Here is a 27,791-nt window from a genome sequence, read left to right as displayed (position 1 = left end):
ATGTTACGATCGACTTCTTGAAGGACACCTAGGTGCTGTCAGCTAGCGAACATCGTCATAGGAAGGCTTGCTACAACCCGTTGAATATAGCCACTGTTTTCTCTTGGCTTGAGTCCAATTGCTGTGCTCTCGAATCACTACCTTATCGACTCCCATCTGACCTGCAACGCTATTGCCATACATCAAAACCTCGCTACATCAAGTTCCTACCTGTTAACACCTTTGTTGACCGCGAAGTAACAACATCCCGGACATGACTCGGTTGAACACAGGTGTACGCAAAAGTGACGTAATTCCTCCATCACAAGAGCGTACCTAGTAAACGTTGCAACAAACAAAAGAGCCTCACGGGCTCTTCCAGTCTTACAGCATACAGCTCCACGCTTTCTTGATACCAGAATTCATCTCCCACTTACTCATATCACAGAATCAAACGTTCAAAATGCCCCCGTATGTCGCCCGCGATGCTGTCCTGAGGACTTCGAAGACGCTTTCGCATCTGTTGAGACCTACTGTTCGCTTTGCTCACACACAGCGCAGGACTTTGCCTGACTTCTCGCTTGAGGGCAAGGTCGCTGTTGGTAGGTAGTCAAGAGAGTCTCTTGACAAGCTAGCTAACTTGCTATAGTTACCGGGTATGAGATCACCAACCCTCGCCATGGGCGGCTACGATCCGTGTCGCAAGGTTTTCCTGCGTAGAAGCATACATCATCTTCGAAAGTATTCACTTGTCAACATTTACTGGTGTGTATGCAGCAGGATGCGATACGAGTCCTAGCTACCCCTGGTGTCTCTCCCACGAGAATCCGAACACAGTTACAATTAAGCTAATGTGCCATACAGTGCTTCTCAAGGTCTTGGTCAGCAGATCCTCGCCGCCTTCGCCCTTTCCGGCGCCCATGGAGCCATTGTAGACCTTAGGCAAGAAGGCGCCGACAAATCAGCCAGTGCCCTCATTGAAGAGGCTAAGAATCAGGGCCTCTCGCCCCCGAAGGTGCATGGCTACGAATGCGACACATCGTCCGAGGAAGGCGTCAAATCTACGTGGGAGAAGATTGTCAAAGACTTTGGGACCGTGGATATCCTCGTTACGAATGCTGGTATTACTGGTGGTGCACCGGCCGAGGACTACCCATTTGAAGACTTCAAACGAATGATCGACGTCAATCTGACTGGAACTTTCCTCTTCTCTCGCACAGCAGGTAGATGGTGGATCGACAACAAGGTCGACGGCCGCATCCTGATCGTCTCGTCAATGTCCGGCTCCATTGTCAACCGCCCGCAGAAGCAGTCGGCATACAACGCTTCCAAAGCTGCATCGGCCCATCTCATGAAGTCACTGGCGTCAGAGTGGGCGCCGCATGGCATCCGCGTCAGTGCACTGAGCCCGGGATATATCCAGACCGAGGCTAACGAGGGGGAAGAGATGGAGAAGCTGAGCAAAGAGTGGTTGAAGGATATTCCCATGAAGAGGATCGCCAAGCCAGAGGAGTTCCGCGGGGCGGCCGTCTGGTTGGTCAGTGATGCTAGCAGCTACGTCACGGGTAGCGAGATTATTGTGGATGGGGGATACACTATCTGGTGAGACTTGCTGAGAGTGGGACTATGTACGCACACATCCGAATATTCTTATCATTTTGGCGACAGGCAAATCTTCCAGTCCCAAATCATCTCGATGCAACCCACTCGGGCAAATCGCTCGTCTTGTAGCGCCCTTTGTTATGCTCAATCGGTCCTGGCGTTGCTGTCGCAGAAGAAGGCGTATCCTTTTGCGCCCTATCGCCAGAGTCATCGATGATCGCTTTTCCCTTCTCCCTTGTCTTCCCTCTTTTTAGACCCAGAACGAAAGCCGCGACAATAGCCAAGAGACCGACCAGACTACCAACTACCGCACCTGCAATCACACCTGGACTTGTACCGCGCGGAGCTCTATCGTTGCCTGACGGTGTATTCTCGGGGCTCGAGGTTTCACGGGGTAGGTTGGATAAGTCGCGGTCCGAAGTGGTCATGCTGTTCGAGATAGCCGTGGACTCTGCTCCTGAATTCGATGTGGTTGTGAATGACGACGAAGAAGGCTCAATAGCTCTGGAGACCGCAAACATCATGCTCCGATATCCCCACGAATAGTTATCCCATACATCATCGTCGCGATGCTCTTTCCATCGAAACACATGATTACTGCCGTTGGCGCGATCGTCGGGGACATCGACCGTCCAGTTCCACTGCCCACTTTGCCGCACATCGGTCGTATCCAGTTCTATTGCGAATATCGATTAGTTTCTAGGGGCGGCGGGATGAACAACGTCGATTACAACGTACCAAGTAGTTTTCGCACAAATGCGTCGTTGGCATAGCCTGTAATCCAGAGATCAAGGAGAGACTCTTCGCCGACGGGCCCATCACCCCAATTCGGCCAATTGTCGTCCCATCGGATAGTTATCTCCTCGCCTTTGGACCAGAATCTCTTCCCGTTAACCCAGTTGGGGTTTGTGAACTCGGCTAAAACAGACGCCGCTAGGTACGACAGGCATAAGAACGCCTTCATCGTAGAGCTGGCGGAGAGGAAGTACAGAAGCAAGAACTACTTCAACAGTAAGCTTCATGACCCCCTTAATCACTAGGCGGCTGGTTGCGGTGGCTGTCAGCCTTGCCAAGGCTCCCGTGCCGTAATGATGCAGATATCGCAAGGCGCATGAACCCCTTACAGATCGTATTCAGATGTCGCCAGGAACAATAGCTAAAGCCCATGCTATTGTATTACGGAATCAGGGTGCGGCTCTAACTCAGACTCGGGACTGGTTTTGGTTCGATGTATTGTCTTCTTATACAACGAGTGCTGATCATGCGGCAGTCACAGAGAAGTCAATGTATACAAATGTCCGGGGACTCGATCTGTTTTCTAGGCGTCCTTGACTACCTACGTCCCAACGCAACCCGGATAATCTTCAGTACATCAACAATACTTTTGCTTCGTCGCCCAGTCACACATGACTTTTCCGACGCAGCTGCAACAAGCGCACACCTGTCATGTACCGCTGTGGTCAGCGCCACAATCTCCATCGTCAGCCTTTGAATGCCTTACCTTCTTTTGTTTTACCGCGTTATCGCTCCCATCTATACATGTCAAGGTCTGCGCGTTCCACCGAAACTTGTTGTAGCAGGCGTTTGCGTTGATGACCGCGGCGCAGTCGTCGCTCCGTGCGACTTCGGCAGTGCACTCTGGGTATGTTTGGGCGGCGCTGAGAGCGAGAAGAGTTGCCAGGACCGCGATAAAGAGCACCATGACGGCTACAGATGATCGAACAGGTGAGAATGGTAGGTTACCTGGGAGTGTTTGTCGGTGTGTGGTGCCGCTTTGCTCTGCTCAACTATCTGTCATCGGACGTCACTGGCACTGAGCATCCGGACTCATGTATCCGATTGCAACTCGTGCCGGTTGCTTGGAACAATATATCCGGAAGTACTATGCAGCTTGCGGTATTTTGGAGGAGAACGAATGCTGGTTACACCCACGGTCAGCTGCAGTCTCTGTAGGCATCGGACGGATCGTCCCGCGTCGTGCACCTTTTCAGCTCTTGTCCTTCGACCACTCTAGAGAACACTCATTCCAGGCGTCTGCTCATTTGAAGGCTCCAGATGAATGACCCCCTTCATGGAACGACGACGTTCGATCTTCCTTGGCATCTGAGCTCGCATTCGCTACGCGATATTAGCTTACATTACCCTGGCCTTCGGCTCTTCGCATCGATGCTCGTAAAAGACGGCAGTTGGTAGTATCTTGGACATCAAGTCGTGGCACCCATAGTATGAAGGATAGACTTGCCATGGGCTGCAAACTGCTGTTTGGTAGCTGTCGATAACACCGGAACGCTGGAGACCACAGGGACGTAACGACATGAAACTACACATCTTCGCCATTGCCTTCGGGTTAGTCGCGACTGCGAAAGCAGGCCTTTTGCGCTTTGGCTGCGCGCAGTTGACAGTCCAGAGACTTGACCCGTTGGTGAACCCAGGCTCGAATCCCTCGCCACATCTTCATCAGATCATCGGAGGTGTAAGACCACCCATCTCCAAACAAGCATTCTACTGCTGACACAGTCAGAACTCCTTCAACGTCACCATGGATCCAGCCAAAGGCCATGATCTGGCGACACAATCGACATGCACCACGTGCGAGTTTTCCGAAGACTTGAGTGAGGACTAAAACACAGTTCTAGATGACGGAGAGACGCTAATGAGATGACTGTAGGCAACTACTGGACCGCAGTCGTGTATTTCAAAGCCAAGAACGGCACCTTCAAACGCGTACCCCAACGAGCGCAACAAGGCATGGAAGGTACCAACGGCGGCATGGTACGTACCTTCTTCTTACCCCATCACAGCCAACGCCTAACATGCATGCAGGTTGTATACTACATGACCGACGCCCTCTTCAGCACCTCGCAAACCACCAAAGTAACAGCCTTCAAGCCCGGTTTCCGCATGCTGATCGGCGACGTGTCGTACCGGTCTCGCGAGGAAGCGCGCGACTTTCGACAGCTGACATATATCTGCATGCAAAACGAGGGTACCCGGGAGCCTGAAACACTCGAGTTCCCGAAGCAGCCTTGCCCGGCCGGCATCATGATTAACCATCGGTTTCCAACTGTAAGAGTTCCGACTTTGCGATTGTACGTTGCATGTATGTACTGACTACTTGCAGTGCTGGGACGGCGTGAACCTCGACTCACCAAACCACCGCGAACACGTCTCGTATCCCGCGACGGGTACATTTGAAAATGGCGGCGCGTGTCCATCCACACACCCCGTCCGCCTGCCCCAGATCCTGCTAGAGACGGTCTGGGACACGAAGCAGTTCAACAACAAGGCCGACTGGCCAAGCGATGGTAGCCAGCCTTTTGTCTGGTCTAGCGGCGACGCGACTGGCTTCTCGACGCATGCGGACTACCTGTTCGGCTGGAAGGACGACTCGCTGCAGAAGGCTATGAATGGGAATAATTATGTGTCGGCGCCAACGCTGAAGAAGCAGAATATTGCGACGCAGAATAAGTGCAATGTAAAGGATATGGTTGGCGAGAATTTTGATGGTTGGCTGACGGCGTTGCCGGGTGGGATGCAGGTTGGTTGAGGCACGTCTCTATCAAGGTTTGGTTTGTTGCGTCGAGGTGTTGTGGGTGTATCATCAGTTAGGAAGTTCTGACTCGTTTGCAACTATGGCTTTACTACGAGTACGGTTCATGATTCATCGAGGATCAATACGATCGTCAAGCTTCCTACTGTGCGATGGATTAACAGATCAGATTGATATCTGACAACGGACATTTTGAACACGTTCACTTATATGCTATACCACTAGGGTAGCCACCGAAGTAAATATGTGACAAAGGCGTCCTAGACAGATGGCTGACTTGTCTTTCAATATTTCGGTCGTTGTATCTCCATGTAAAAACTGATCCAGCATCAAGTAAGCAGCCAACCCTGGCGCTCTCAATCGGTTCCTCTGATACCTTGTCAAGGATGGCATCTTGTAGCTCAACAGGGAGCTTGCGAAGAGGAGCCGTAGTGGGACTGGTCTGCGTGGCTTGGAGAAGGAGCTCCATAGCTTCTTCAGAAGGAGGATGCACCCCGTCAAATAGACGCATGGGTTCCGTATATTTTTCGAAATCCCTGCTTATCCGAAACAGAATAAGTTCCCGCACCGAGAGTATGAGGTAAGTGGAAGTTCTTTCCGCCGAACCAGGAGTGGACACAATCTGCTTCCCGAAATCATTTCGAATCAGCGTGACCGCGTGCGGAGTATGCTGGCATATGACGATGGCCGTTCCACCGACCCTAACAATGTGTCCACTTGCAAAGTCCCATTCTGGGAGACTGTCTATCCAGACCAGGTAGCGGCTAATGCTTTGGTGTGCGAGCGTTGCTTCTTCGACGGCAAAGTCCAGGGTAACAATCCTGACAATAGCATTGGCAAGCCTCCGAAACGTAGAGTTGTTGTAACGACCGCAAAGGACATGCCTCCACTGAAATGCAAAGTCGGCAAGTATCCTAGAGACGAAAGCCTTGCGCCGCTGTAGGCGCGGCAGGTCGATGTTCTTGCGTCTCATTTTCCAGAACACCACTGGGCGGCGTGCTGAGTAGACGGATTGTAAGGCATGTTTGGCAAGTGTCGGCGGTGGTTCGCAAGGCTCGAAATCGGAAAGGGTTATGGAACGCTGGCGAACAAGGTCGAGAGGAACCCAAAGGTTGCGATCTGTCTGGTCCAATCGCAGAATATCGCGATCAAGGTCAAAGGTCCAGACCGCTCTAACGTGACTCCATCGGCGGTCGTTAAAGGGTGTGAGGAGGTCGTCCCGCTGTTGCCAATCCCGGGCAACCTGCGAGTATAAAACATCAAAGGTAGATTCTACGTTTATGAGCGCTTTTCGCCGTGCATGCCGGGCGATGATGATACTACGCACCTCTTGCTACGCCCGCAAGCCTGCTCGAAAATAGTTGCAGCATGGCGTCATCTTCGGCAGAACGATGTCCAGCAAAATAGCAGGCCCCTCGTTCTACGTTAAAAGAACAAATCGTGTATAGTATTGTACTGGTAACGTACCTTGCAAGTTAAGGTTGATATACGCTGCCATGGTGAGCCGTGGACGGGCGCGAAGTACAGGGACGGTTGAGCTCTGTGTGGAGGTAACAATAAATTCGGTGCAGTCGGTTTGCGTACATTGGCAGGCTTGGCAACACGCCACGTGTGGAGATTGAGACGAGATGGTTTGGGAAAAATAACGGTGGGAAGGAGAAGGCAAGCCCTGGAGAGTGCAAGATGAGGAGGTCCGGAGCGTTAGTTATGGCGACCATGTTGCTGAGTCAACCAACAACAGGATCGCTAGGAATTGCGCGTACATTTTCAGCGGATGTCGAGGCCGCGGGGAAATAGTCACTAAACTAGAAGTAATGAATTTTGTGCCATACAATGCCGCTAACCCAAACACCTTGCTAACGAAAGCAAGTTCGACAGACAGACGATACGCATACACAGAACAGCCCCCCATCATCGTACATCGGCCCCTACCAACAGCTCGCCAGCCGGATAATGCCACTCATATCCCTGAGATCTTATCCAAACGACGATTTCTTTGCAACACCCTGATGAGTGATCAGATACATATAGTCCTCATTCAGTTTTCTAACAGCGTCAGCACCAAGCATGAGAAAGTTAAGGTCCTCATGTTCAAGACCTGGCTTCCTCAAGCTCGAGCTCTAACTGCCTGATGCGCTCATCCTTTTCACGGTCCGAGGGCTCGGAGCTGGCAACCTTGGTCTTGAGCATCGAGACTTCGCGCAGAAGTAGTGCGATTTGATCGGTTTGGTCCGACATGACCCTGTTTTGCTGCTCAAGCTGTGACTTGATGTCGCCTAGTGCATCGCGGAGAGCGGAAGCAGGGCCACCGGCGCTAGGTGTGGAAGTCGTAGCGGCCGCAGTGGGCGTAGAAGAGGCAGGTGCAGCAGATGAGGTGGGTGTAGAGGATGCTGCAGGTGTGGGACTGTGAGTGGACTTGGCGCTCTCAGGTTCCTTGGAGATAGTGGGGCCCTTAACCTTCTCTTCCTGGCGGGAAGCAGTGAAAGTGCGGCGCTCTGCTGGCTTGGGAATCTCTTCGAAGCTCGACGCGCTCTCGTTGTCCGAAGCATCCTTGTCCGCGAATTTGGAAGCTGCCGACGCCATAGAATCCTTGTTGTCCTTCATAGATGGGGGTGGACCACGAGAAGCGACTGGTGTAGGTATGGGCTCGGGCGCAGGCTTGGGCGGCTCGGCCTTGACGGGGGATGGCTGACTGGTGGCCGGCTGGGAAGGCTTGTAGTCGTTTTCCACCTCTTTGGGGGCTTCGCCCTCATAGACGCTTTCAAGTGAAATCTTGGGTGGCATTGCAGTCTTTCCGCTGAACCAATCGGCAGCCGAAACACCTGGCTTCAGACCTGTCGTAGGCGGGTAAATATCACTCTGGAACATCTCGGAACGGCGGGGGACGATGAATGATACGGGCTCGACGTAGGCATCGTTGACAGTCTTGAAGCAGCGCAGGACCTCGTTCTCGTGCAGGTTGATACCCCGCTTGGGAAGGAAGGCGATACCGCGCTGAGGGTCGCCGGACTTGTATTCGGAGAGGTACTCGAACTTGTCGTTCTCGTATTCGTAGTAGCGGATGTTGCCGTCACTGCGCAAGTTAGTGTATGGCCATAAAATTGGGAGGTCAGACGTACCCCTTGCCGGCGAGGTACAAGCACTGTGTACCGTCGTCCCAGAAGGGCATGCAGACACCGGAGATGGAGTCGAGGATCTGGAAGCCGCCAATGGGCTCCTTGGGGTTGCGCGGGTCCCAGAGACCGAGTTGACGGTCGCTCATGCGCGAGAAGCCAGTGGTGGCGATACGGTCGGTCTCACCCATCCACACAGCGCGGCTGTTCTTGGCACCAGGATGACCGGGAACCTCCTGGGCGGGCTTCTCCTGGCGTACATCCCATACGCGCAGCTTCTTGTCGCGGCTCGTGGTGACGAGGAGCGATCCGTCGGCGCTCCATGAGAGCGATTGGACAATGTCGTTGTGCTTGAGCGTGAGCTGTGGCAGACCGGCCTCGACGTCCCAGAGCTTTACGGTGTAGTCGCCAGACGCGCTGGCGAGGACGTTCTCGGCGGCGGTGTTGAAGAGGACATGGCCGACCTTCCTGTGGCAGTGTTAGATGCGAATCTCGACCGAGCGCATCGGCGTACCTCATGTGGCCGCTCAGCTTGGCGACAGGCGCGACATCAGCGGGCTCCTCGGCATCGGTGTGCAGGGTGAAGTTCTCGGGCACCTTCCAGATGCCGACTTTGCCGTCGTCAGAGGCCGAGGAAATGAGAGAGTCGTTGAAGGGAGACCTGCGCGCGGTTAGCGTCGTACTCGGCCCTGTCACGCCATGTGCGTCCATACCAGTCGGTGTCGAGGACGGCGGCAGTGTGGCCGCGGAAGAGAGGGAGCTGGTCGGGCGCCCGGCCGCGCTCATTGATGGGGATGACGGCAAAGGCGCCACCGCCGCTGGCTTCCCAGTTGACCGAGATGTATTCGGGGTTGGCCTAGGGGGGTGAGCGCAAGTACAACGGGGTCGCGTGCGGGAGAGCTGACCTTGATCAGGTTGGTGTCCCACGCATTCTTGGAGATGCGGAGGTTATCGTAGCATTGCTCCTGCAAGACGGTCAGTACACGTGCGTGCTAGATCCATGGATGGCATTGGAGCGTACCTTTTTGGTGCCCTTGCCAAAGACGTGGCCTGGCAGGCGGTGTTAGCATGTTGGGCTGGCGGGCGTTGGACATCAACACTCACGGTACTTGGACGCTCGCACAAATCGGCCGGCCATGGTTGCGGGTGGCAGTGACGGGGGTGGTGGCGAGTGTAGGAATGACAGACTCTCGGGCCTCGGGCGTTGGGCTATAAGAGGCGCTGCGGTGGGTGCGAGGGCAATGCGACGGTTTCGAGCGCGTGTTTCGAGTCCTGGGACGCAGTTGCCCCCAGCATGCCTATGCAGGCGCCTTGGCGGTGGGCCCGCGATGCCCGCTCCAATCTCGCCAACGGTCCCTAGTCACCCTCGTCACTCCACCACTCCACCTGCAAATCCACCAATTTGCAGCTGTTTATGCAGCCCCAGCCCAGCAACCGCATGTTCGCAGCACGATCTCCAACTAACGACTTAGCACAAGATGCCTGAGGCCGGTCCCGAGGTCACGAGAATGCAACTTCTGTCTTCACATTTCTTCTTGTGCTAGTTTCCTTCGACTGTCCGTGGTCAATACTTTGCGTCTACTACTACTACTACCAACAAACACTCAAACCATATTCAGGCAGACCCGTCCCTAGATATCCTCAAACACCTTCCTCTCCGCCCTTGCTTCAACCATGCCTAGCTCTTCGCACCTTCCGCGAAGCCAAATCGTCCACTCGTCGTCGCCAGCAGCCAGAACCACGTTTTCTTGCGGGTAGACGACCCACTGTATTCCCGAGAGAGCTTTATCCATACCCTTGTTGAAGAGCTGCGTTTGCTCCTTGCTCCACGATTGAAACATGTCGCAGAGCTGTTCGCGGACATGATCCTTATAAGCATTCTCGACGAGGTGGGTATACCGCCCCATGTATTTGCGCCGTGGCCGTCGACTCTTGCGATCGACGGTTGCATCATTAGGAAATTTCTCCGAGCAACCATCCGTAAGACGCAAGTATGCGATATACTGATCAACCGCTTCGACGAACTCAGTTGCCCATTGCAAGGCTGTTGGCGCCTTGTTGTGGAACTCCATAGGATTTTCCAAGTGCGATGATATCAACGGAACGATGTGGTACAGCATCACTCCTAACCCCATGCCCACGTCGAAGGGCTGAGCCGAATTAGTACGGATTCCGGCAATGATTGCTGGTATTTTAAAGTCGTATCCCATCTTTCTAAGCGCGATGGTGTTGAATGGGTGTTTCTTGGCTCGTTTGACTGCTTGCTCTGGTGCACCGGTAGTGTCTGGTGCGTGCTGGACTCCATCTATCAGAGGGCCCCCCGCCCTTTTAGCGCCCTGTGTCTGTGGAATGGCCATGGCCGGCAGTGAGTGCAGATTCGAATTATGGCTTTTCAGGTGGATGATCTCGACGTGTAAGATAAAGATTTTCCCTGGCAGGCCACGGGTGGGTGATTTGTTTTCGTAGTGTTTGCGCTGGCATTGTTGAAGTATGTCTTTGTCACAACACGTTAGCTTTGCTGATAGCATGGCTTTGAGCGTTCTCATGTCCGGTGATGTCTTTCGCTACATTGTGTGATGTTGAAACTACTCGAAGCACTGGGGTCGTTCAGAAGCGTAGACAGGTGAACTGGGGAACATAGCCATACACCTACCCAAGTCTTGGACGACAAGGCTGAGCACATGTGTGCTGCAGGCACTTAGCCGCAACCGAACCAACACCGACGCAAGTCAGTATGCAGTCTACTATCGCAAGTAAGCTGGCGGGGAACTTCTCGAAGGAATGGAAGCTCCCCAGCCTTCCTCGAGTAACCAATCTGCCGTTGGTGAGACCTACATCAACGTGTCTCATATCAACCCCATGGAGACACCACTTTACAGCACGTGCGACTGTCGCGACAGCGCACTCTCTTCTACCGCCAACGTCCTTTCCATCTTAACATTCGCGTACATTCTGATAGCTGGCACTCTCTACCAGGTGGCTGCGCTCTATCGAGTGAAAAGTGATAGCGACTGGGCTGCAGTGCAGGCGCAAGCGACACGACTACGAGACTTTGCATGGTCGATAGAACGCAGAGACGCTATCAGCACTGAGTTCTTCAAACGGCTCGACGATCTCGATAAGGAGATAGCAAGGAAGCTTCCTGGCAATGTCGCAACAGGGAAATGGCATCTGGTATGGCGGCAGGCAAGGAGCACCTGGGACAGAGCTGAGATAGAAGAGAAGCTATACAGTCTGGCGCAGATGCGGTATGTTTTGACGGGAGTCCTCTATTTTCCCATAGAGTGAGAGGAATAACAAGCTAACGCTCAGTCCACGCATCAGTCTACTATTTCTCGAGAGTGGATTGAATGACGTTGAGCAAGACAACAAGCCGACGGACCAAGTGCTAGACAAAGCTCGCACCCAGCTCGAAGAGTCGAAACGCCTGTTCCTCACTCAACTCAGGAGCGAGCCCAAGGAGCGGCGAAGACGAACGCTAGATGCGATAAAGAGCGAATCCGGGGAACGAGGGCGCGCAGCTTGGGAGGAGATTGAGGATGTGATCAAGAGGCTTGATGCAGAGGATGTGGAGCGGCGTGGAACCCGGGGGTTTGTCGAAGGCGTTTGATGAAGTGCGGAGCGCAAGAGACGGGGGTTCCCGCTCATAATACGATTCAAAGCGCGTCCATGTCTGTAGATTTGCGCCCGTATCGCAAACAAAAACCAAAGTTCAAAAAGATCCAAGTCAAAAAGCACGATGCAGGTGGTGTTGAGAGGATGGCACACCGCTGGTGGCAGTGCCTCGGCTCACGGGGATAGCGGCAATGAGCTCCTCATGGCTTGCGTGCGGAGAAGCATAACCCTTTGCCTCATTCTACCCAGACTTCCTGACCTCCTGCATGCTCATCATTACATAGACGGACCAATCTCGCCATGTCTGACGAAACCGAGAAGCCCACCCAGCCCGAAGCGTCCAATGTGACTGACACCCCTGACGTCAAGGAGGTGGTGGATAAGATAGCGGATGCCGCACCCAGGGCGGATCCGAGGGACCTGGACAGGACCGACTTGCTTGCAGGCGTCAAGAAAGTGGACCAAACGATTCTGAGGCTGAACAAGTACGTCAGGTCGAGCGTGTGTCGTTGTGAGGGTCAGAGGCATGAGCTAATGTAGGGCAGACTCCTAGCTTCCCCAGGCGGCCTCTCCGCATTCCTCTCCACATTCAACTACTCCCTCTACATCCTCGCCTACGTGCAGACCAAATCGCCGTCCATATCCAGCTTCGCGACAAGGCTCCTCACGCTGATCCGCCCCGCTTGCGACGATGCAAAGATCTCCGCCGCAACGCTATTGAACAATGGGACGGTGCCGCCCATCGCTGCGCTCGCCGTCCTCATCTCGAAAGCGCGCACAACGCTGAGGCTGTTTGGTCTCTTCCCGCTGTACGCCTGGTTGCGCTCGCTAGCCTCAGGCCCCAAAGCCGGCACAGATGTCGTGCTGCACCGCATCGCCATGCTGCAGGCGAGCAGCTACTTCTCCTACCAAGCCCTAGAGAACATCTCCCTCCTCGCCGACTCGGGCGTCATCTCGCCCCGCTTCATCTCCACCCTCAATCGCGGCGATTCGACGACTGCCCGTTTATACCTGTATGCCTACCGCTGTTGGCTAGGCGGCGTGTCGTGCGACTTCCTCCGCTTGATGCGCGAGTGGCAGCTCGAGGGCCGCAGGAGGGTGACTAGGCAACAGATGGTTGCCGATGGCCGCGCGATTGCGGAATATCAGGACGAAGAGGACAAGAAGTTTGACAACAGGTGGTGGACCGATTTTGTTATCGCAAGCGCGTGGTTGCCCATGGCGCTGCACTTCAGCAGCACGACTGGAGGCTTGCCAGGCTGGAATCTGGGATGGATGGGTGCCTGTGGTTTGGTGGCTGGAAGTACGAGGTTCAAGGCGCTCTGGGCAAGTACAGCCTAGGGGATTTGTTACCATGGTAAGAGGGCTTACTGGGTTTCGGCACAATTCACATATATTCGAGCGTTTAGCTTTTTTGACAGTTGAGGTATTCGAGCAGTATGAGCCCTTACGTTGTCCATGTCATTTTCCACAGTCCGGTCATGGTGACCATGTGCTGCCGCGGCGATTGCGCCTGCCCTAAACGCATCTTTATGAGCGATACAAGCCGTATGCGGAATGGATACGGAACGCACCTGCTTCTACAATCGTACACTACATGGAGCTAGCCGTACAGGGAAAGCCCAACCGACTATCCAGAAGTGGGGAAGTGACTATCTCCCAGACACGATTACGTCGGCCCATCCTGCTCCCGCCTGGGACCACGAACATACAGTCGACAACGCTGGCGTCACCACACGCCCACAAGAATTGGGACTCACTACCTTTTGGAACACCTTCGTTGAGCTAAGCTGTTCCTGAAACATGGCAGGCAATAGTGTATGTTCGCGACCACCAACGGCATGACATTGACTGACTCATTTCCTGATCTAGAGTCTTGGTCTAAATCCTCAAGACTTTAACATTGTCGAAGCTAGTATCGGTCATCATCTAGAAGCTCTCGACGAACAACGGATTACCAGCGTGGATCTTGTCATCAGCTGTCTGAATCGCATTGCCAAGTTCGACACTATCCAAGGTCTGAAAGCCTTTACGGTATTCAACGAGAAGGTCCTCCAAGATGCAGCAGCTTCCGATGCTCGGCGTGCCCAAGGTCTCAAGCCTCGACCTTTGGAAGGTATACCTTATACGATCAAAGACAGCTACAAAGTTGCCGGCATGACAGTCACAGATGGCTCACCTGCTCTGAAAGGTGTCATGTCAAGCGGCGACTCTGCAATCGCTGAGAAGCTTCGAGCTGCGGGAGCGATCTTGATTGGAAAGACTAACATGCCACCGATGGCTGCGGGTGGTATGCAGAGAGGCATGTATGGTCGTGCAGAGTCGCCGTATAACTCAAAGTACCTCACTGGCGCCTTCTCATCTGGGTCTTCAAATGGTGCTGCAACCTCTGTGACGTCCAGCATGGCAGTCTTCGGCATGGGCAGCGAGACCGTCAGCAGCGGACGAAGTCCAGCGTCCAATAACGCCATCGTATGCTATACGCCGTCGAAGGGACTCTTGAGCTGTCGCGGATTATGGCCTTTGTACATCACATGCGATGTGCCAACCCCGTATGCGCGATCCGTGGATGACATGTTGGAAATACTGAATGTCATCGCTACTCCAGATGAAGACACATCCGGGGACTTCATACGCGAACAAAAGCATGTGCAGATAACTCAGCCTCCTTCGATCGATTACACTACTCTACGAAACGGCGAAGCGCTGCGAGGTAAGAAGATTGGGGTGCCGAAGATGTACACTGGCCAGAAAGACTCAGATCCGCACGCAAAGCATCCTTACGTCTCACCAGAGGTCGTCGCAATATGGCAACGGGCAGCAGAAGATATTAAGTCCATGGGGGCAGAGATTGTCTACACCGATTTCCCTCTGGTAACAAATTACGAAAACGACTCCGTTTCGGGTGAAGCGAACAACGTCGATGGACGTCCCGCGAACTGGAACCTCCTCGAGCGAGGCATTCTTATTGCCCAAGCGTGGAACGCTTTTCTCGTAGATAACAATGATTCCAACATCAAGTGCTTAGCCGACATCAAAGATCCCGCGATGCTATTCCCAAAGCCACCAGACTACAAGCCGGATCGCTTTCTCGAAGTGAGGAATTGGATTGATTACCCCGGTCTGCCCAAGATGGTCCAAGATGGTAGTATACATGACATCCAGGGTATGGAGCAAGCTCTCAAAGCTCTCGAAGCCCAAAGGAAACGCGATCTAGAAGATTGGATGGACAAGAATGGGCTGGATGTCGTTGCATTTCCTGCGCAAGGCGACGTCGGTCTCGCAGATCTTGAATTCGACATTGACAGCACGACACATAGTCTCCAGAATGGCGTGAAATACTCCAACGGTAATCGCGCGATCAGGCATCTCGGTGTACCTACTGTTAGTGTACCCATGGGTGTCATGAGCGACAAGAACATGCCTGTGAACATCACATTCGCTGGGAAGGCTTACGAAGATACCAAGCTGTTGGAGTATGCATATGCGTTTGAACGGGCGACCAAGAGACGTACACCGCCTCCTCTTACCGCCCTACCCACCGATATCATCCGAAAGGCATTCTCCTCGCCACCCAATAACAAGCCTCTTATTGAGTGCGTCGCAGCTGTCTCCAACGCTATCTTGGGCCTCACTATCCAAGTCTCCATGGTCGCCAACGGTGGCTCTGACCATCCATCGCCAGCAACGTCACTGGAGGTCTTCGTAGACGGGGAGGCGGTATTTCACGAGAACGCCAACAAGTTGGAGTGGAATGTTTCGATTCCAGATGAAGTTCAGAGGCCGGAAGTCCTGGGGTGGGATCTCAAGCCGTTGCAGAAGAGAGACATCATGGTCATCGTGGTTGTGAAGAGGCAGTTGGATGGGGAGGGCCTGCAGAGGGATGCAAGGGTGCTTTGGGTACCTGTCGATGAACTTGGTGAAGCGTCTGCTTGAATATCTGCAAAGACCTACGGCGGTACGATATCCCCCACTCCCATTGACGAACCACTTGGTATGCCACGCGATTACAGAAGCGAAGACCTTCCACTTTAGTAAATGTGAGCTGTCTGAGTGACATGCTTGCCTGAGATAGCCTGGCCGTCCATGATGCCGTGTACATACGCGTCTCCAACAAGACGAAGCTCATGATATCCATTCTCGACTTCTTCCGTGTTTCTTTTCCGCATGACAAATGGTACGTTGCCGTTATAAAAGACCCAGATCTGGTCTCCCGGCGAGGTAGTAGGCGGGCCCATACCGAGGTAACCTCTCTTTGTAATGAAGAAAGCATGATTCGGTACCATACCACAGAGAGATTCAAATAGCCCGCTCATTCCGTGTGGAGAATAACTGGACTGGTGGCCTTGTTGCGAGAATTGTTCATTGTTGAGTGCGCGTTCGATCTCGAGAAATTCCGAAGCGTGTGTTGCTTTCGCTCGTTCGATAGGATACTCAGCCATGACGAGATCACTGATCATGGTCCGCCACAGGGCTTCGCACGACTGTGCCGGATCACGTTTATAGCTATCTCGTCCTTTCACTAGTTGTCTTGCGTCCGACATTATGTCCCGTATCTTCCGATAGTCAAGGTCCTCCTCATCAGAAACTTCGTATACGCTGTTGACTTGCTCTACTTGGTCGACCAGCAGACCTGGTAAGGATAAACAAGTCCAATCACTTGATACCTTCGGTACCGAGCCTCCCTTCTCGAGCTCTTGTTCGCGCTCGATTCTACCACCTGCCGAGAACTGCCTGTATCGATGCGAGTGATTCCACCACTTCAGCTGGCGCTTGCCTACACGGTTGGAGCATGCGAAGTCGATCGACCAGCTCGGTAGACCGGGGGTGACATGCGGCATCTCGCTGGACGCAATCAGAGGCCTAAGACCTTCTCCAAATAGCAGTAGATCGCTTGTAACCATTGCAAATAATAAAGATGCGGGTATCGAGTAACTACGCGCTTGAGCGTGTGGAAGAGTCTCTGTAATCTGACGCGCATCAAGCAAGCCCAATAGCCCATAGATCTTATCGCGTGGATCGGTAGCTTTCCGATGGCGCCAGCGCATGAACAAGTCTAACCCCGACTCGCCATCAGTCGAATGTAGAAACCCATTGACAGGATACAGAAGACTACGGAGAAGTGGGGTATGCATGATGCGCTGATATCGAAACCTGGGTGGGAAAGAGCGAAGATTGTCGCCACGCAGGTGCTGTACCACTAGGAGTATGTTGCGCCGTGACACTGAGAGTGGGCCCCATCTGAACTCAGCCGAGTGGGGCAGTATTGACTCTTGAATTGTCCAGATGCGCTCCCACCAGGTATTCCCATACATAGCAAAGGCTGCAAAGGCCTTCCGAGCCGTCACGCCTGCGGCACCTTCTTGAAAGAGCGTGGGGAGGCCATCCTCGGGGTCAACGCCTTTACTAGACAAGTCGTGGGCCTCTCCTGCTGATGCGTTTCTAATTGCTGGTCTGTTGGCCACGGCTTCGAAGAACGCAAATACTGCGTGTGTGTCCGCCCCATCTATGCCATGTTCGGCATATTGGATCTCACCCAGCCATAAAATGCAATGTGCGCATTTACTGTAGATTTCTCGCATCAAGGCAACTTGGCTGGCCTTCTCTTCCATATCCCACTGGTTGATGCATATTTGGTCAACCCATAGCGTGCGAATTTGGTTTGGATAGCGTAAGCGTCGAAGAGCGTCGTGGAGGTTTGGCGAGATGTTGATGGGGCTTCCTGACACTTGAAGACTTCTTTTCTCGACAGCATCACCCCAAACATATGATAGCGCTTCGTATTGCGCATCTCCATCGACACTAACGTTTCGGATATGGCACTCAATTGTTTCGTCGGGAAGGCCAGGTAGTAGATCCAAGACGCGGATCTCGCGGTTTTTGGGGCGTTGAGATACTATGTACCTAGGTAAGTCAGGTGATTATCCAGTCGTGAAAGTTCATCAATTTACCTGAAGCCTCCATCGCGATCGAGCCAGGGAGAAGATCTATAGATCTTTCAAACAAGATAAGTGTAGCGAAAGAGTGTCCACAAATGAATCACGTGTACGGTAGCTGCTGCATGATGAGCTGCCTGATCAGCCAAGAGCGGGCTGATCAAACAGAGCCAAGAAACATCCCATAGCCTGCATGTTCAGGTGGTGATATAGAAAATTGTAACGTACAACACTTGCGCTGTTCACGACAGCATTCTCGTGGAGTTCTTAGAAGCTCAAGCATGGCTGCTCCGTGTGGGCGTAGGAACGCTGCCAAGAGTGGGTCCATGGCGCGTCATCTCTCGCGTCAACCAGACCTCGGGAAATGTGCCCTCTTCACCTCAGTTCACCCCCACCAATTCGTACACGATATGGACGCATCTTACAGGACAAAGCTATCGACGCGCTTGTGCTGATCCAATAGTCAATCTCCATCTCAATTCTCCTCTTTTGTTTCGCCATGGCCGTTCATGTTGGCTGCCCAGGTGTAATCTCAGCACATTCATCATTTTCACAAACAAGAAGACCAAGCCGATGAACTACAGTATGTTCAGGGCTATCTTCAGCAGCCCCAGAAATCTTTGGTTCTCTTAGTCACCTATTCCGGCCTTCCTGTGCTAGACTATTCCACCTTCGCTCGTGCTTTTCGGAGCCCGGTGTATACTCAGGTGTTCCAGTGGGATTGAGCAGTTTTATATCACAAGTGTCAGAATCCTGTCAAGACGCGCTTCATCTTCCTACCGATACAGATGATATCTAGCATGCACGACGCATCTCCACAGTCCGCATATCGATCGTGACAGGTATCCCTGTTGACTAAGGTCAGTAGACAGCGACCGGCAACATGACTGTACGGTCTTTGTCTCGTGAATATGTCACAAAATCTACAAGGTGGTTATGATCAGAACACCCCATTATCTCTATTTTGACGCGCGGACCACAAGTTGCGTCATCGCTTCAAGGAAAGCTCTCACTGACTGAGCGCACTGACGGTTCTGGACGGTCTTTAACTGCTCCAGGCAACGTTGGTAGGAGTGGTGAGCGTTTGCAAATTTCTTTCAGGGTCTTGTTGAAGGCTTTTCATCAGCCCTCACTGCTCACCAGTGCCCATAACGGAAGTCTTTCGTCGATCACACGCGCCTGCTGACCTTCTTCACTCTACCGCGCCTTGGTCAGATGATTCGAATCTTCTACTTTCTCTGCACGTCCTTCATATCTCTGCTGCTATAAAGAGCATATCGTCTCCTCTGGCTTGAACGATTTCTCTCACTCTTTCGACTCATAATCTGCCCTGAGACCAGTTCAATATGGAGCGGAGTCAGGACAGCGATCAAGATCGGTTCGGGTATGTAGTCACGAACGACGCTTTTCAAATGAAGGCTTACAATATATAGTGCGGCGCAGACTCAGTCATCTAGCACGTCCCCAGTGGCAGACAGCTCGCCGTTATCAGAACTTCCCGAAACTCCCTCCCTAGAGGTGAGCAGCGCGATGCGAGTTAACGATGGACGCGTCGAAGCGCTCAAAACCGATGACGGCGAAGAGTCTACGGACGAAAGTTCCGACACCAAGAAGCCATACGCATGCCAGTATTGTGGCAAGACATATGTCAGCGAAGCGAAGCTCAAAGTACGTATCAGAAGCCCACGTTTCATCTTCACGTACTGACCTAACTATAGCGCCATACAAGGGATACCAGATCCAAATGTGCAAAGAGTCGCCTCGGGGGTAGCATGAGTGACAGCGTCTTTGCCTGTCCACGGTGCGATGCCCAGATGTCCAAGAAGTATTCTATAGAGGTTCGTCGTTCGTCCATATTCTTCAGATAAACACTGCTAATTTTGAATCAGCGACACATCAAAGACTCATGTTGGAAAATTTGCGACGAGTGTTGCAAGGCCCACGAGTCTACATGCGATGCCTATTATACCGACGACGCCTGTAAACATTGCCTGCAGCAGGGACTTGCATGTACCAAGCACAAAGAACAAGTGTCCGACTGCAACCCAGAGTTACTCACAGATACACCCACACAGCCGTACAAATTAGCTCCTAGATCTAGTCGCGCTGGCACAGTTGCCAAGGACGACAAAGGCAAGCGTAAGGCCACCGACTCACCGGGTGCGAGTCCAAAGTCCAAGCCGGTCGCCAAGCGTGCAACTGCTGTTGCCAAGAAAGAGACGACTACAGCCACTGGACCAAGTCAGGAAGCTGGCCGTTTGTATCCTCCGTTTGCGTCGCAGTCTGACCTTGAGAGGTCGCCCCAGTATCATATGGATATCGAAGAGAACAGTACGTGTCCTCCAAAAACTCCTTATCTTGAATGACTGCTAATGACCGCAATTCCAGTTGGCGGCTTGAGATCCTCGACGCACCTACAATCGCGCGATCACGTTCCATCTACACTACACCCGCAGTCGACACTCATGTCCCAGCACGTCCAGCGAGATCAAGCCCGAGGACACCCAGTTCCGCAGCAGCAGGTTCCCATACCACCCTTGATACCCGGCCAACAATACAATGGTCGCGATGTCATGACTCCGCAGCAAGCTCTAGCTCGCTGGCCAAATATCCACAATAGTTCTGGTCTTATGACATATATTGTGGGGCGGAATGGAGAGGTCCTGAATCAATCTGCGATAGATGGTGATGAGTTGCTCAAGAAGTTGAATGCGCAACAGAGACGTATCGCAGCCATGGCAACTCGACACAACAACGGAGTGCGTGTGCCTATACCAACTCGTCCAGCGCCACAGGCACCGGACGAACATCGCACCCAGTTCAACCATGTGCATTCCCCTGAGTCTCGTTTGACGCGCTTCCGACCCATCCAATCCGCCAACTTCAAGGTGTATGAGGAAGCTGCTCGTCGTAACATCCGGCCCAACGAGTTCCTTGCAAGCGCGCCTGGATCTCGCATGCCTTCTCGTCAGACCTCGGCCCAGCCAGCCGCCGACTTGCACTTGCCGACACAAGGGCAGCTTCAAGGGATGAATACGGCTGCTCCGACTACGAAGAGACCGGTAGCTCGGGAGCTCACACAGCCAGTAAGTGGGATTCTTTCCCGACTCTAACATCTAGTCACTGACAAGTTTAGATTGCTTTACAACGTTCTGCTCTACCCGTAGCAGACGAGAACGATCCCGTAATGACACTTCGTATTCATAGCAATACATACGACATCAATGGCACTCCCATTTTCTCCATCCTCACGATCCGCGCGTCGCAGAAGTTTGGCCCTCGTTTGGATTACTATTGTCAACAGCGAGGCAAACAGTACGGCATAGACTGGGTCTTCATATACCAATACGCGCTAGGTGGCCCGGATGATGACATGGGAGCACGTTACATCAAGATCGACTACGATATGATTTTCAGCGATGTTCATGATCCCGAGCGTCCCGACATCAAGCTCCGAGATATGGACACCATCATGATCATGAAAGCCAAGTCCCGCCTCGTAACCATGATCGAGCATGGTCGGAACAGGATTGAAACTCCGCTATCGCCAACTGGTTCGCAGGTTTCGGAAGACAATATCGACATTGTTGACGGCGAGACCCCGATCTTCCAGAACGCCGGCACCATTGCGAACTGGAACCGCATCGTTGAGAGTAAGATGATGGAGTTGCGCAATCAAGTCAACACCTTGACATCTGAGAACCAGCGCCAGAAGACAGAGTTGGCTAGGCAGAACCAGATGCTCGGTGATATGATCAAGCGCAACAATGCATCGATGCAGAGCAGTCATCCACAGGCTACTGGTCGTGGTGTTCATGCCTTCCCCTTCGTTGGTCATTCAGCTGCAAACCTCCATCCCGGCATCCAGCGTGGCCCTACTGTCCAGCGCAACGCGTTCATGGACCGTCTAGAAGCAGTCCGAGAACCCACTGTGCAAAACGAGTCGCGAAACCGCATGCAGCAATACCAGTTCCCAACTCATCACCCCGGCATGCAAGGTCGCCGGCCCACTTACGATAGCGGCGAGCGTGAGGCGTTTCCGGACTTCCAGAGAATTGATGCGGCTACGACTCAGCCTATACAGTTCGCTGCATACGGAATGGGTGACGAGATGAATTCGTATGCTCCTGTTCTGCAACATGTACAGGGCGGGAGTGATGACATGGGCGCTCCGGTGATGAAGGTTGAGGATGTGGAAATGGAGGAGTAGGACTTCAGTTCTAGCTACCGTGACACGGGTGCTCCGTATCCGTCCTGTAGGAGGCGTTGAGTTGTACTTTGGGCGAGAGAAACGTTCTGATGGTCACACTTCAGGGTGTTCAGCTCCGTGCCGTCAGATCTGCACGCATCGGCGTTAATGCCACGAGCCTGAGCTTCGTGGATGTGGTCTTCTGATTCCGCTGTCTGGACTAGTGACACGCTCATCTACCATGGGCAACAGCATGTACAAGTCTTTTCTAATAATAAACGTCTCCACTCGCTGGCTTGACGAGAACTTCATTCGCAGTGAATCGTATGATGCATGTACCAATCTACTCGGCTGCTTTGAGTGTTCTTCAACCCGTGACTCTGATGCTTCGTAAGACTTTATCGAGAAAATACAAGAAGCTAACGTGGTATTACAACAATGCTATGCTAACGCTAAGCCGACAGAAGTATGTATAGGCAACGGTGCATCCGACACCAACTCCCAAAATGCCCAATCAATGTTCTATAGTTCCCAAACGCCCAGATATCCAATCCTAGAGACCATGGTCCCTTAATCACTAGCATACCCGCCCTCCTTGCCGCATTTGACATGCACCAACTCCGTCTTGCCGTCTCCATCAACAACAAGCGCCGTCAGCTTGCCCCCACTAACACACCCCGTATCCAGACCATAAGAATACTCATGTATATTGAGACCCTTCTTTCTGTTGTGTCCGTATACCACCGTCGCCCTATCCTCATGCTTCAGCTTCTCCTGGCGATGATTCCAGAACTTCTCCCAAGGCGTGCCCGCATGTTTGCTACTCGGTATTCTCGTCTTAAGATCGATAGTCCGCATGTTCATAACGTGGAAGGGGTCTTGGTGTTCGAGCGGGGTGTCGGGGACGAGGCCGGCGTGTACGGTTACGAGAGTGCCTAATGTCGGGACGGTGCCGACGCGAAGGATGACGGGGCATTGTCGGAGGTATTCGATTTCTTTTTTGGTGAATTGTTTCGCTAGCTTGCGCAGCTTGTAGTCGCCGTGCGATTGGCTGACTTCGTCTACAAAGTCGATGTTTGCGTCGGGGGAGTCGTCAGGGGTGAATTTGAGGACGTGACGATCTTGCGCGTCGGCGATGGAGAGCAGGAGCTTGTCTTCCCAGTTTCCGCGCACGCAGGAAGCGCCGATCTTTTGGGCGAGCTTGATGACGCCTGGCGAGTCTGGGCCCTTGGCTATCATGTCGCCGGTCATGACGAGGTGGTCGTGCTTGTGGTTGAAGTCGATCTTCTTGAGGAGATGCTCCAGTTCCTTTCTGCAGCCATGGACATCGCCGACGAAGACGAGTCTGCTGTGCTTCTTAGGCAGATGCTGCTCGTCCATGTCGCTGACCTGGATCATGCCCTTGAACTCTGGCCGGACATTGCTGCCGTAGCTCATCGTTGGTGCGTTGTCCATGAGATGCAACTCCGTTCTGTATGCTGTGTGTCTAGGCCCAAAGTACGTCCACCAACTTATCAAAAAGAGAACCGCGATGACGAGATACGTGACACTGTGGCGCTTTATCCTCCGGGGGATTCGGTCGGTTGTGCGTGCGATGGCCGCCTGGAACTTTGGCGGAATCAGGAAATCGTCGTCGCGTGCGTAGAAGCCTTCTTCTTCGTCGGATACGTCAAGGTCGTCGCGGTAGTCTGGTATCTGCTCGATGAGGGGTCGCGGGCGGTTTTGCGCATGCGCATAGGGGTGATCACGGTACGACGTCATCGCGATGTTTTGGTCGAAGGGGAAAATCTCGCACTGCCGTCGTGTCTCAAGATAGTCTTCACAGCGAGGAAAACAGGCACTGTATACGACGACGTAGAATGCGAAAGCAGTGACAGCGTTATGCCAGTCCTTTTTATTATGGCCGAGCGGTCATTTGCGCTTGGTGTTTCTTGCGCAGGTCCTTCCTGTCGTGGCGGTCGAGAATTCTAGAGGCAGGGTCGGGGCAATTATACAGTAGAGGGTGCCAGGAAGTCATCGAGGCATGATCAGGCGGGCGAGGAGCCTCCATAAGAACGCCGCTGCTGTTTCGCGTTTGTCGAGCCCATCTAGCCTTGCTGGCGGACCCCAGCGTCGATCCCGGACTGCCGGCACGCGGACTTGGCGGGAGCGTGGGCCGCTACTTTAGCTACACACGTGTAATCCACGCGTGTCTGCATCCTATTTCGTGGCAAAGCATCTAGGCAGTGAAATAGAGCAGTCGCTGCGTTGAAAGCGCGCCCATTTCGATGCAGGTGGTGCGCCGTGGTCCTGGGCATACGTGCCGCTTGTATCCTTTCGAAGCTTAGCGCTACCTGACCAGGCAGTCGCGAAGGATTCACGCCTTGACAATCAGCGCGATATCAGTCCGACCCACCTGGGCAACATCGCATGTTCCTTTTTTGCTTCAGGCCTCATCATGTTGTTTTCCAAAGAACCAAACCCGCTCAAGGTGGTCGTCTTAGGTGAGGAGCAATCAGGCAAAACATGTTTCATTGACATGGTATGCGACCGTCCTGTCGACATTACCCACTGCTGTTTCTCCTCCAGTAGCATCATTATTGACACTGGCTCTAGTTCCTCGAAGGGAAACATTTCATTCGCCACAGCGCTGTCGACTCCGAACTACTTTCAAGGACCATCTCGCATGGTGATGACAGCTGGAGCTTTTCTTTTATGGATATAGATCTCCAGGGCTCCATATCTCCCTCATATCGTCGTGTATTGAATGAATACATTGGGAGTGCTGATGGCGTCGTTCTGGTATACGACATCACTGCCCAGTGGTCTTGGGATGAACTCACCGGACATACATATCCACACATCTACCACTGTCGCAACACCATATTCACCAAAGACGGAACGGAAGGGAGGATGCAAGGAGTAAAGAAGAGATTCGGTTGTGTAGTAGTGGGAAACAAGAGGGACGTGGTCGATGAGAACGCATCAAAGAGGCAGGTGAAAAAAGACATGGCGGAACAATGGGCTGCAAGTCAGGGTTTCCGGCATTTCGAGATTAGTTCCAATGAGCGCGGGGAGGTAGAAGATGTTATTAGAGCCCTGGTGGATAGTGTGCAGAGAGCCAGGCGTATGGATGCGAGAGATATTGGAGATAGTAGGAGAGACGGTGAAGGGGGGATAACGGGATGGGGCATGAAGGTTGTAAAGCGGTTGACCAATGGGTAAGCTGAAGTCCTTGCAGACAACTGTCATCATGTTCACGAACGACGATCCTTCGGACAACAGGAACTGAACTATTTCAAATATCACTGCGAAGCAATGACGTAGAGATGCGGGCTTATCTCCGCCTAGACAAGTACATTATCCATACCCCATCACGTCCCCGCAGTCCGCGCTCATACATCAACATCAGTCTGCATGCTCTGCAACCTTTGAAGACATTAGAATACGAAATTAAGCCCAGCGACGATGTCCAGCTCCACCGCAGAAATGTCGCCACTGACCCTCATATCAGCAACACCATCGCCATTCGCACGCATGAACCGCATCGCGCTCACTCTAAAAGGCATATCCTTCGAGCTCAGGAATGAGATACCATGGCAAAGCGCAACAGAAACACCCAAATACAACCCATTGGAGAAACTGCCCATCTTGCTTCTCCCTGACGGCCGACCGCCAGTCTACGATAGCGCGCACATCCAAGAATACATTGTGCGCAAGTATGCAGACAGAGGCCCGAAGCTAATCACCGGCGACATGGACTTGGATCTACAAATCCGACAAATCGTTGTCTTGAGCGTGGGTTGCATGGACGCCATCGTGATAGCCCGGTTTGAAGCTCGCCGAGAGAAAGACAAGCAGTCGCAGCTTTGGCTCGATCGACAGAAGCGGAAGATCAGTGGCGCAATGCAGGCTTTCGACGAGATGGTTCGGAGTATAAGAGAGCAAGAGAAGGCCTATCTCGTTGGTGACGAGATGACGATTGCCGATATTGCGGTCGTTTGTACTGTAGGGTTTATCGATTTCGGAAGCATGAGCCCTGGTTGGAAAAGCAAGTACGAGGTGCTGGCGAAGTGGTTTGAGGAATTGGATCAGAGGAAGGAGTTTGCGGAGACGAGACCCGTCATGTTTGATCTGAAAGAGACTGTAGTATAAAGGGCTACAGTATGGCTACAAGTTGGTCGAGTGTTGGTATCGCAACATCCAAGCTACTTCCTGGCCGGCTCATTCTGTGGCACATTGTTGTCTTCGCTCGTGAGCTCAATCATACTCTCTGAACCAATTTCCTCGAGCTGTAGCTGTGGCGGGTACCAAATGTAAAAGCTGATCATAACGAGGAGCATCAAGACGCCATCGAATACGTATACTGGCCACTCGTTCGAGTTTAGGTAGCCGTCGTGTCCAGCGATGAATTCGACTAGGCGGAAGATGTTTCGTATTGAGATGAGAACAGAAGTCCCGTATAGCATCCAGAGCACACTTTCCCAAGGTACATCGACAGTTTGGCCAGTGTTGCGGAGGTGGAGTGAGAACTTGCGGTGGAAAAGAACGCAGCACCACATGAATCCGGCAAAGATGAGGACTTGTAGACCCAAGCCTGTGACGATAACACCGTTTCCAGCGTTTACCAATTTCGGCTTGGGAAGGAACCCCGCCCCAGTTGATTGGATGTTGAGACAAAGAAGGTCGCCTGCGATGAAGATTCGAGTGCACCATCGAGGTGACACATAAGAGAAGCGTTCGCCATGCGTGGCTCGTACTACGCGCGAGTAAACCATGTACAGTGTGCCTGCAAATAGACACGGTGGAAGGAGGAGGAAGATCGCTTGTAGAAGGAAGGGGACTAAAGCGCCTGTATGATGGGTTGCTATTGCGCGACACGCATAACCCATGGGCTCAGCTGGATATGTCAGTCTACCAACGTACGCATGCCAGTCAGACCAGAGTCAAGGAATACGTACAGAAGCCACCGGTAATGAATGGTATAGCGTACCATGTCCGATGTTTGTACGCTTTATAGGTATGTGCTAGAGTCAAAACGAGGAAAAGAATCCCAAACGTAATGGCTGCTGCAAAGTTGGGCACGTATTTCCAAAGGTAGGCGCCTTTGTAGGTTTCAAGCGCCGGCATTCTCAGCGAGGTATCGAGCAAGAGCGTGCAAAGGTAGTAAAAGAATGCTTCAAACGATGGCACTGCAGAGACAGGCAACCCGAAGTTTGTTTTGAAATGGAAGAGGGATTGTGAGTACGAAAGCAGTACAAGCAAAACAGTGGAAGACTACTTGTAGGGAGATTTTACGTGCACCCAGAAGATCACCCGCATGTTGTCTTGCTCCTGCCTTACGAAGCGCCAAGAGCCTGCCTTCTGCTAGCCATGACGCTCAGATACCCACAGGGCAAAACTGTGCAGCGATCGATGTATAGCCACATTGCATGGAAGGAAGTGGCCGACCGAAATGAGTAGAGCTTGCGAGTTGCTGCTGTCTTAATGTCCGTGCAAGTCTTTGTTGTACTGAGAATGGACTAAAACAGTTCGTTGAAGCGCAGGGTATCATCGATGGGTTGGTGGAATGGATGAGAAGAGGGCTGGCGCTTGACCCAAACAGGTTTACACGCGTGTTACGTCAGCGAAGGATGGCGCTAGTCAGGAGGCCTTACCCGAGAGATCAGGCCCCTCTTCTCCGCCAAGCGCCGTTGCTCGTCCATGCTTCTGATGTCTGCACGTATGTAATACGCGTGTTACCTGATCACTCACAGTCATGGAGCCAACATGCTTCGGCGCAGTCACAGGAAGTCCAAAGGCGGGTGCCTGGAGTGGTGCGTCCTTTT

The 27,791-nt window shown here is 52.8% G+C and overlaps 11 protein-coding genes across 11 annotated transcripts; 7 read left to right on the top strand and 4 right to left on the bottom strand.

Moving 5' to 3' along the window:
- Positions 1 to 442: 442 nt before the first annotated feature.
- On the top strand, positions 443 to 1,585 carry J4E88_007648 (uncharacterized protein; the record flags this gene model as incomplete). Its single annotated transcript, XM_049401265.1, has 2 exons — positions 443 to 585; positions 844 to 1,585. The coding sequence occupies 2 exons, from the start codon at positions 443 to 445 to the stop codon at positions 1,583 to 1,585; spliced, it is 885 nt and encodes a 294-aa protein (XP_049252949.1).
- A 2,310-nt stretch (positions 1,586 to 3,895) lies between these two features.
- On the top strand, positions 3,896 to 5,128 carry J4E88_007647 (uncharacterized protein; the record flags this gene model as incomplete). Its single annotated transcript, XM_049401264.1, has 5 exons — positions 3,896 to 4,054; positions 4,103 to 4,193; positions 4,250 to 4,353; positions 4,405 to 4,647; positions 4,703 to 5,128. The coding sequence occupies 5 exons, from the start codon at positions 3,896 to 3,898 to the stop codon at positions 5,126 to 5,128; spliced, it is 1,023 nt and encodes a 340-aa protein (XP_049252948.1).
- Positions 5,129 to 5,706: 578 nt separating this feature from the next.
- On the top strand, positions 5,707 to 6,074 carry J4E88_007646 (uncharacterized protein; the record flags this gene model as incomplete). Its single annotated transcript, XM_049401263.1, has 2 exons — positions 5,707 to 5,711; positions 5,741 to 6,074. 2 exons carry the CDS (start codon positions 5,707 to 5,709, stop codon positions 6,072 to 6,074), a joined length of 339 nt encoding a protein of 112 aa, XP_049252947.1.
- A 1,148-nt stretch (positions 6,075 to 7,222) lies between these two features.
- On the bottom strand, positions 7,223 to 9,382 carry CRN1 (Coronin-like protein crn1; the record flags this gene model as incomplete). The annotated part of the gene is made up of 7 exons (XM_049401262.1): positions 7,223 to 8,204; positions 8,251 to 8,712; positions 8,759 to 8,905; positions 8,958 to 9,100; positions 9,150 to 9,209; positions 9,266 to 9,294; positions 9,349 to 9,382. The coding sequence occupies 7 exons, from the start codon at positions 9,380 to 9,382 to the stop codon at positions 7,223 to 7,225; spliced, it is 1,857 nt and encodes a 618-aa protein (XP_049252946.1).
- A 1,721-nt stretch (positions 9,383 to 11,103) lies between these two features.
- J4E88_007644 (uncharacterized protein) lies at positions 11,104 to 11,854 on the top strand (the record flags this gene model as incomplete). Its single annotated transcript, XM_049401261.1, has 2 exons — positions 11,104 to 11,492; positions 11,557 to 11,854. The coding sequence occupies 2 exons, from the start codon at positions 11,104 to 11,106 to the stop codon at positions 11,852 to 11,854; spliced, it is 687 nt and encodes a 228-aa protein (XP_049252945.1).
- A 207-nt stretch (positions 11,855 to 12,061) lies between these two features.
- On the top strand, positions 12,062 to 15,795 carry J4E88_007643 (uncharacterized protein; the record flags this gene model as incomplete). The annotated part of the gene is made up of 5 exons (XM_049401260.1): positions 12,062 to 12,070; positions 12,190 to 12,344; positions 12,405 to 13,162; positions 13,670 to 13,677; positions 13,732 to 15,795. The coding sequence occupies 5 exons, from the start codon at positions 12,062 to 12,064 to the stop codon at positions 15,793 to 15,795; spliced, it is 2,994 nt and encodes a 997-aa protein (XP_049252944.1).
- A 95-nt stretch (positions 15,796 to 15,890) lies between these two features.
- On the bottom strand, positions 15,891 to 16,700 carry J4E88_007642 (uncharacterized protein; the record flags this gene model as incomplete). Its single annotated transcript, XM_049401259.1, has 1 exon — positions 15,891 to 16,700. One exon carries the CDS (start codon positions 16,698 to 16,700, stop codon positions 15,891 to 15,893), a length of 810 nt encoding a protein of 269 aa, XP_049252943.1.
- Positions 16,701 to 19,141: 2,441 nt separating this feature from the next.
- On the top strand, positions 19,142 to 22,005 carry J4E88_007641 (uncharacterized protein; the record flags this gene model as incomplete). Its single annotated transcript, XM_049401258.1, has 6 exons — positions 19,142 to 19,179; positions 19,229 to 19,463; positions 19,514 to 19,633; positions 19,685 to 20,126; positions 20,184 to 20,881; positions 20,932 to 22,005. The coding sequence occupies 6 exons, from the start codon at positions 19,142 to 19,144 to the stop codon at positions 22,003 to 22,005; spliced, it is 2,607 nt and encodes an 868-aa protein (XP_049252942.1).
- A 549-nt stretch (positions 22,006 to 22,554) lies between these two features.
- J4E88_007640 (uncharacterized protein) lies at positions 22,555 to 23,745 on the bottom strand (the record flags this gene model as incomplete). The annotated part of the gene is made up of 1 exon (XM_049401257.1): positions 22,555 to 23,745. The coding sequence occupies one exon, from the start codon at positions 23,743 to 23,745 to the stop codon at positions 22,555 to 22,557; it is 1,191 nt and encodes a 396-aa protein (XP_049252941.1).
- A 1,686-nt stretch (positions 23,746 to 25,431) lies between these two features.
- On the top strand, positions 25,432 to 26,118 carry J4E88_007639 (uncharacterized protein; the record flags this gene model as incomplete). Its single annotated transcript, XM_049401256.1, has 1 exon — positions 25,432 to 26,118. The coding sequence occupies one exon, from the start codon at positions 25,432 to 25,434 to the stop codon at positions 26,116 to 26,118; it is 687 nt and encodes a 228-aa protein (XP_049252940.1).
- A 53-nt stretch (positions 26,119 to 26,171) lies between these two features.
- J4E88_007638 (uncharacterized protein) lies at positions 26,172 to 27,093 on the bottom strand (the record flags this gene model as incomplete). Its single annotated transcript, XM_049401255.1, has 2 exons — positions 26,172 to 26,863; positions 26,925 to 27,093. The coding sequence occupies 2 exons, from the start codon at positions 27,091 to 27,093 to the stop codon at positions 26,172 to 26,174; spliced, it is 861 nt and encodes a 286-aa protein (XP_049252939.1).
- Positions 27,094 to 27,791: the final 698 nt, after the last annotated feature.

Source organism: Alternaria novae-zelandiae (genome assembly GCF_023758075.1).
Source record: "Alternaria novae-zelandiae strain BMP 2774 chromosome Unknown scaffold_16, whole genome shotgun sequence".
Classification (NCBI taxonomy): Eukaryota; Fungi; Ascomycota; class Dothideomycetes; order Pleosporales; family Pleosporaceae; genus Alternaria; species Alternaria novae-zelandiae.
This window is presented reverse-complemented; position numbering and strand designations above follow the sequence as displayed.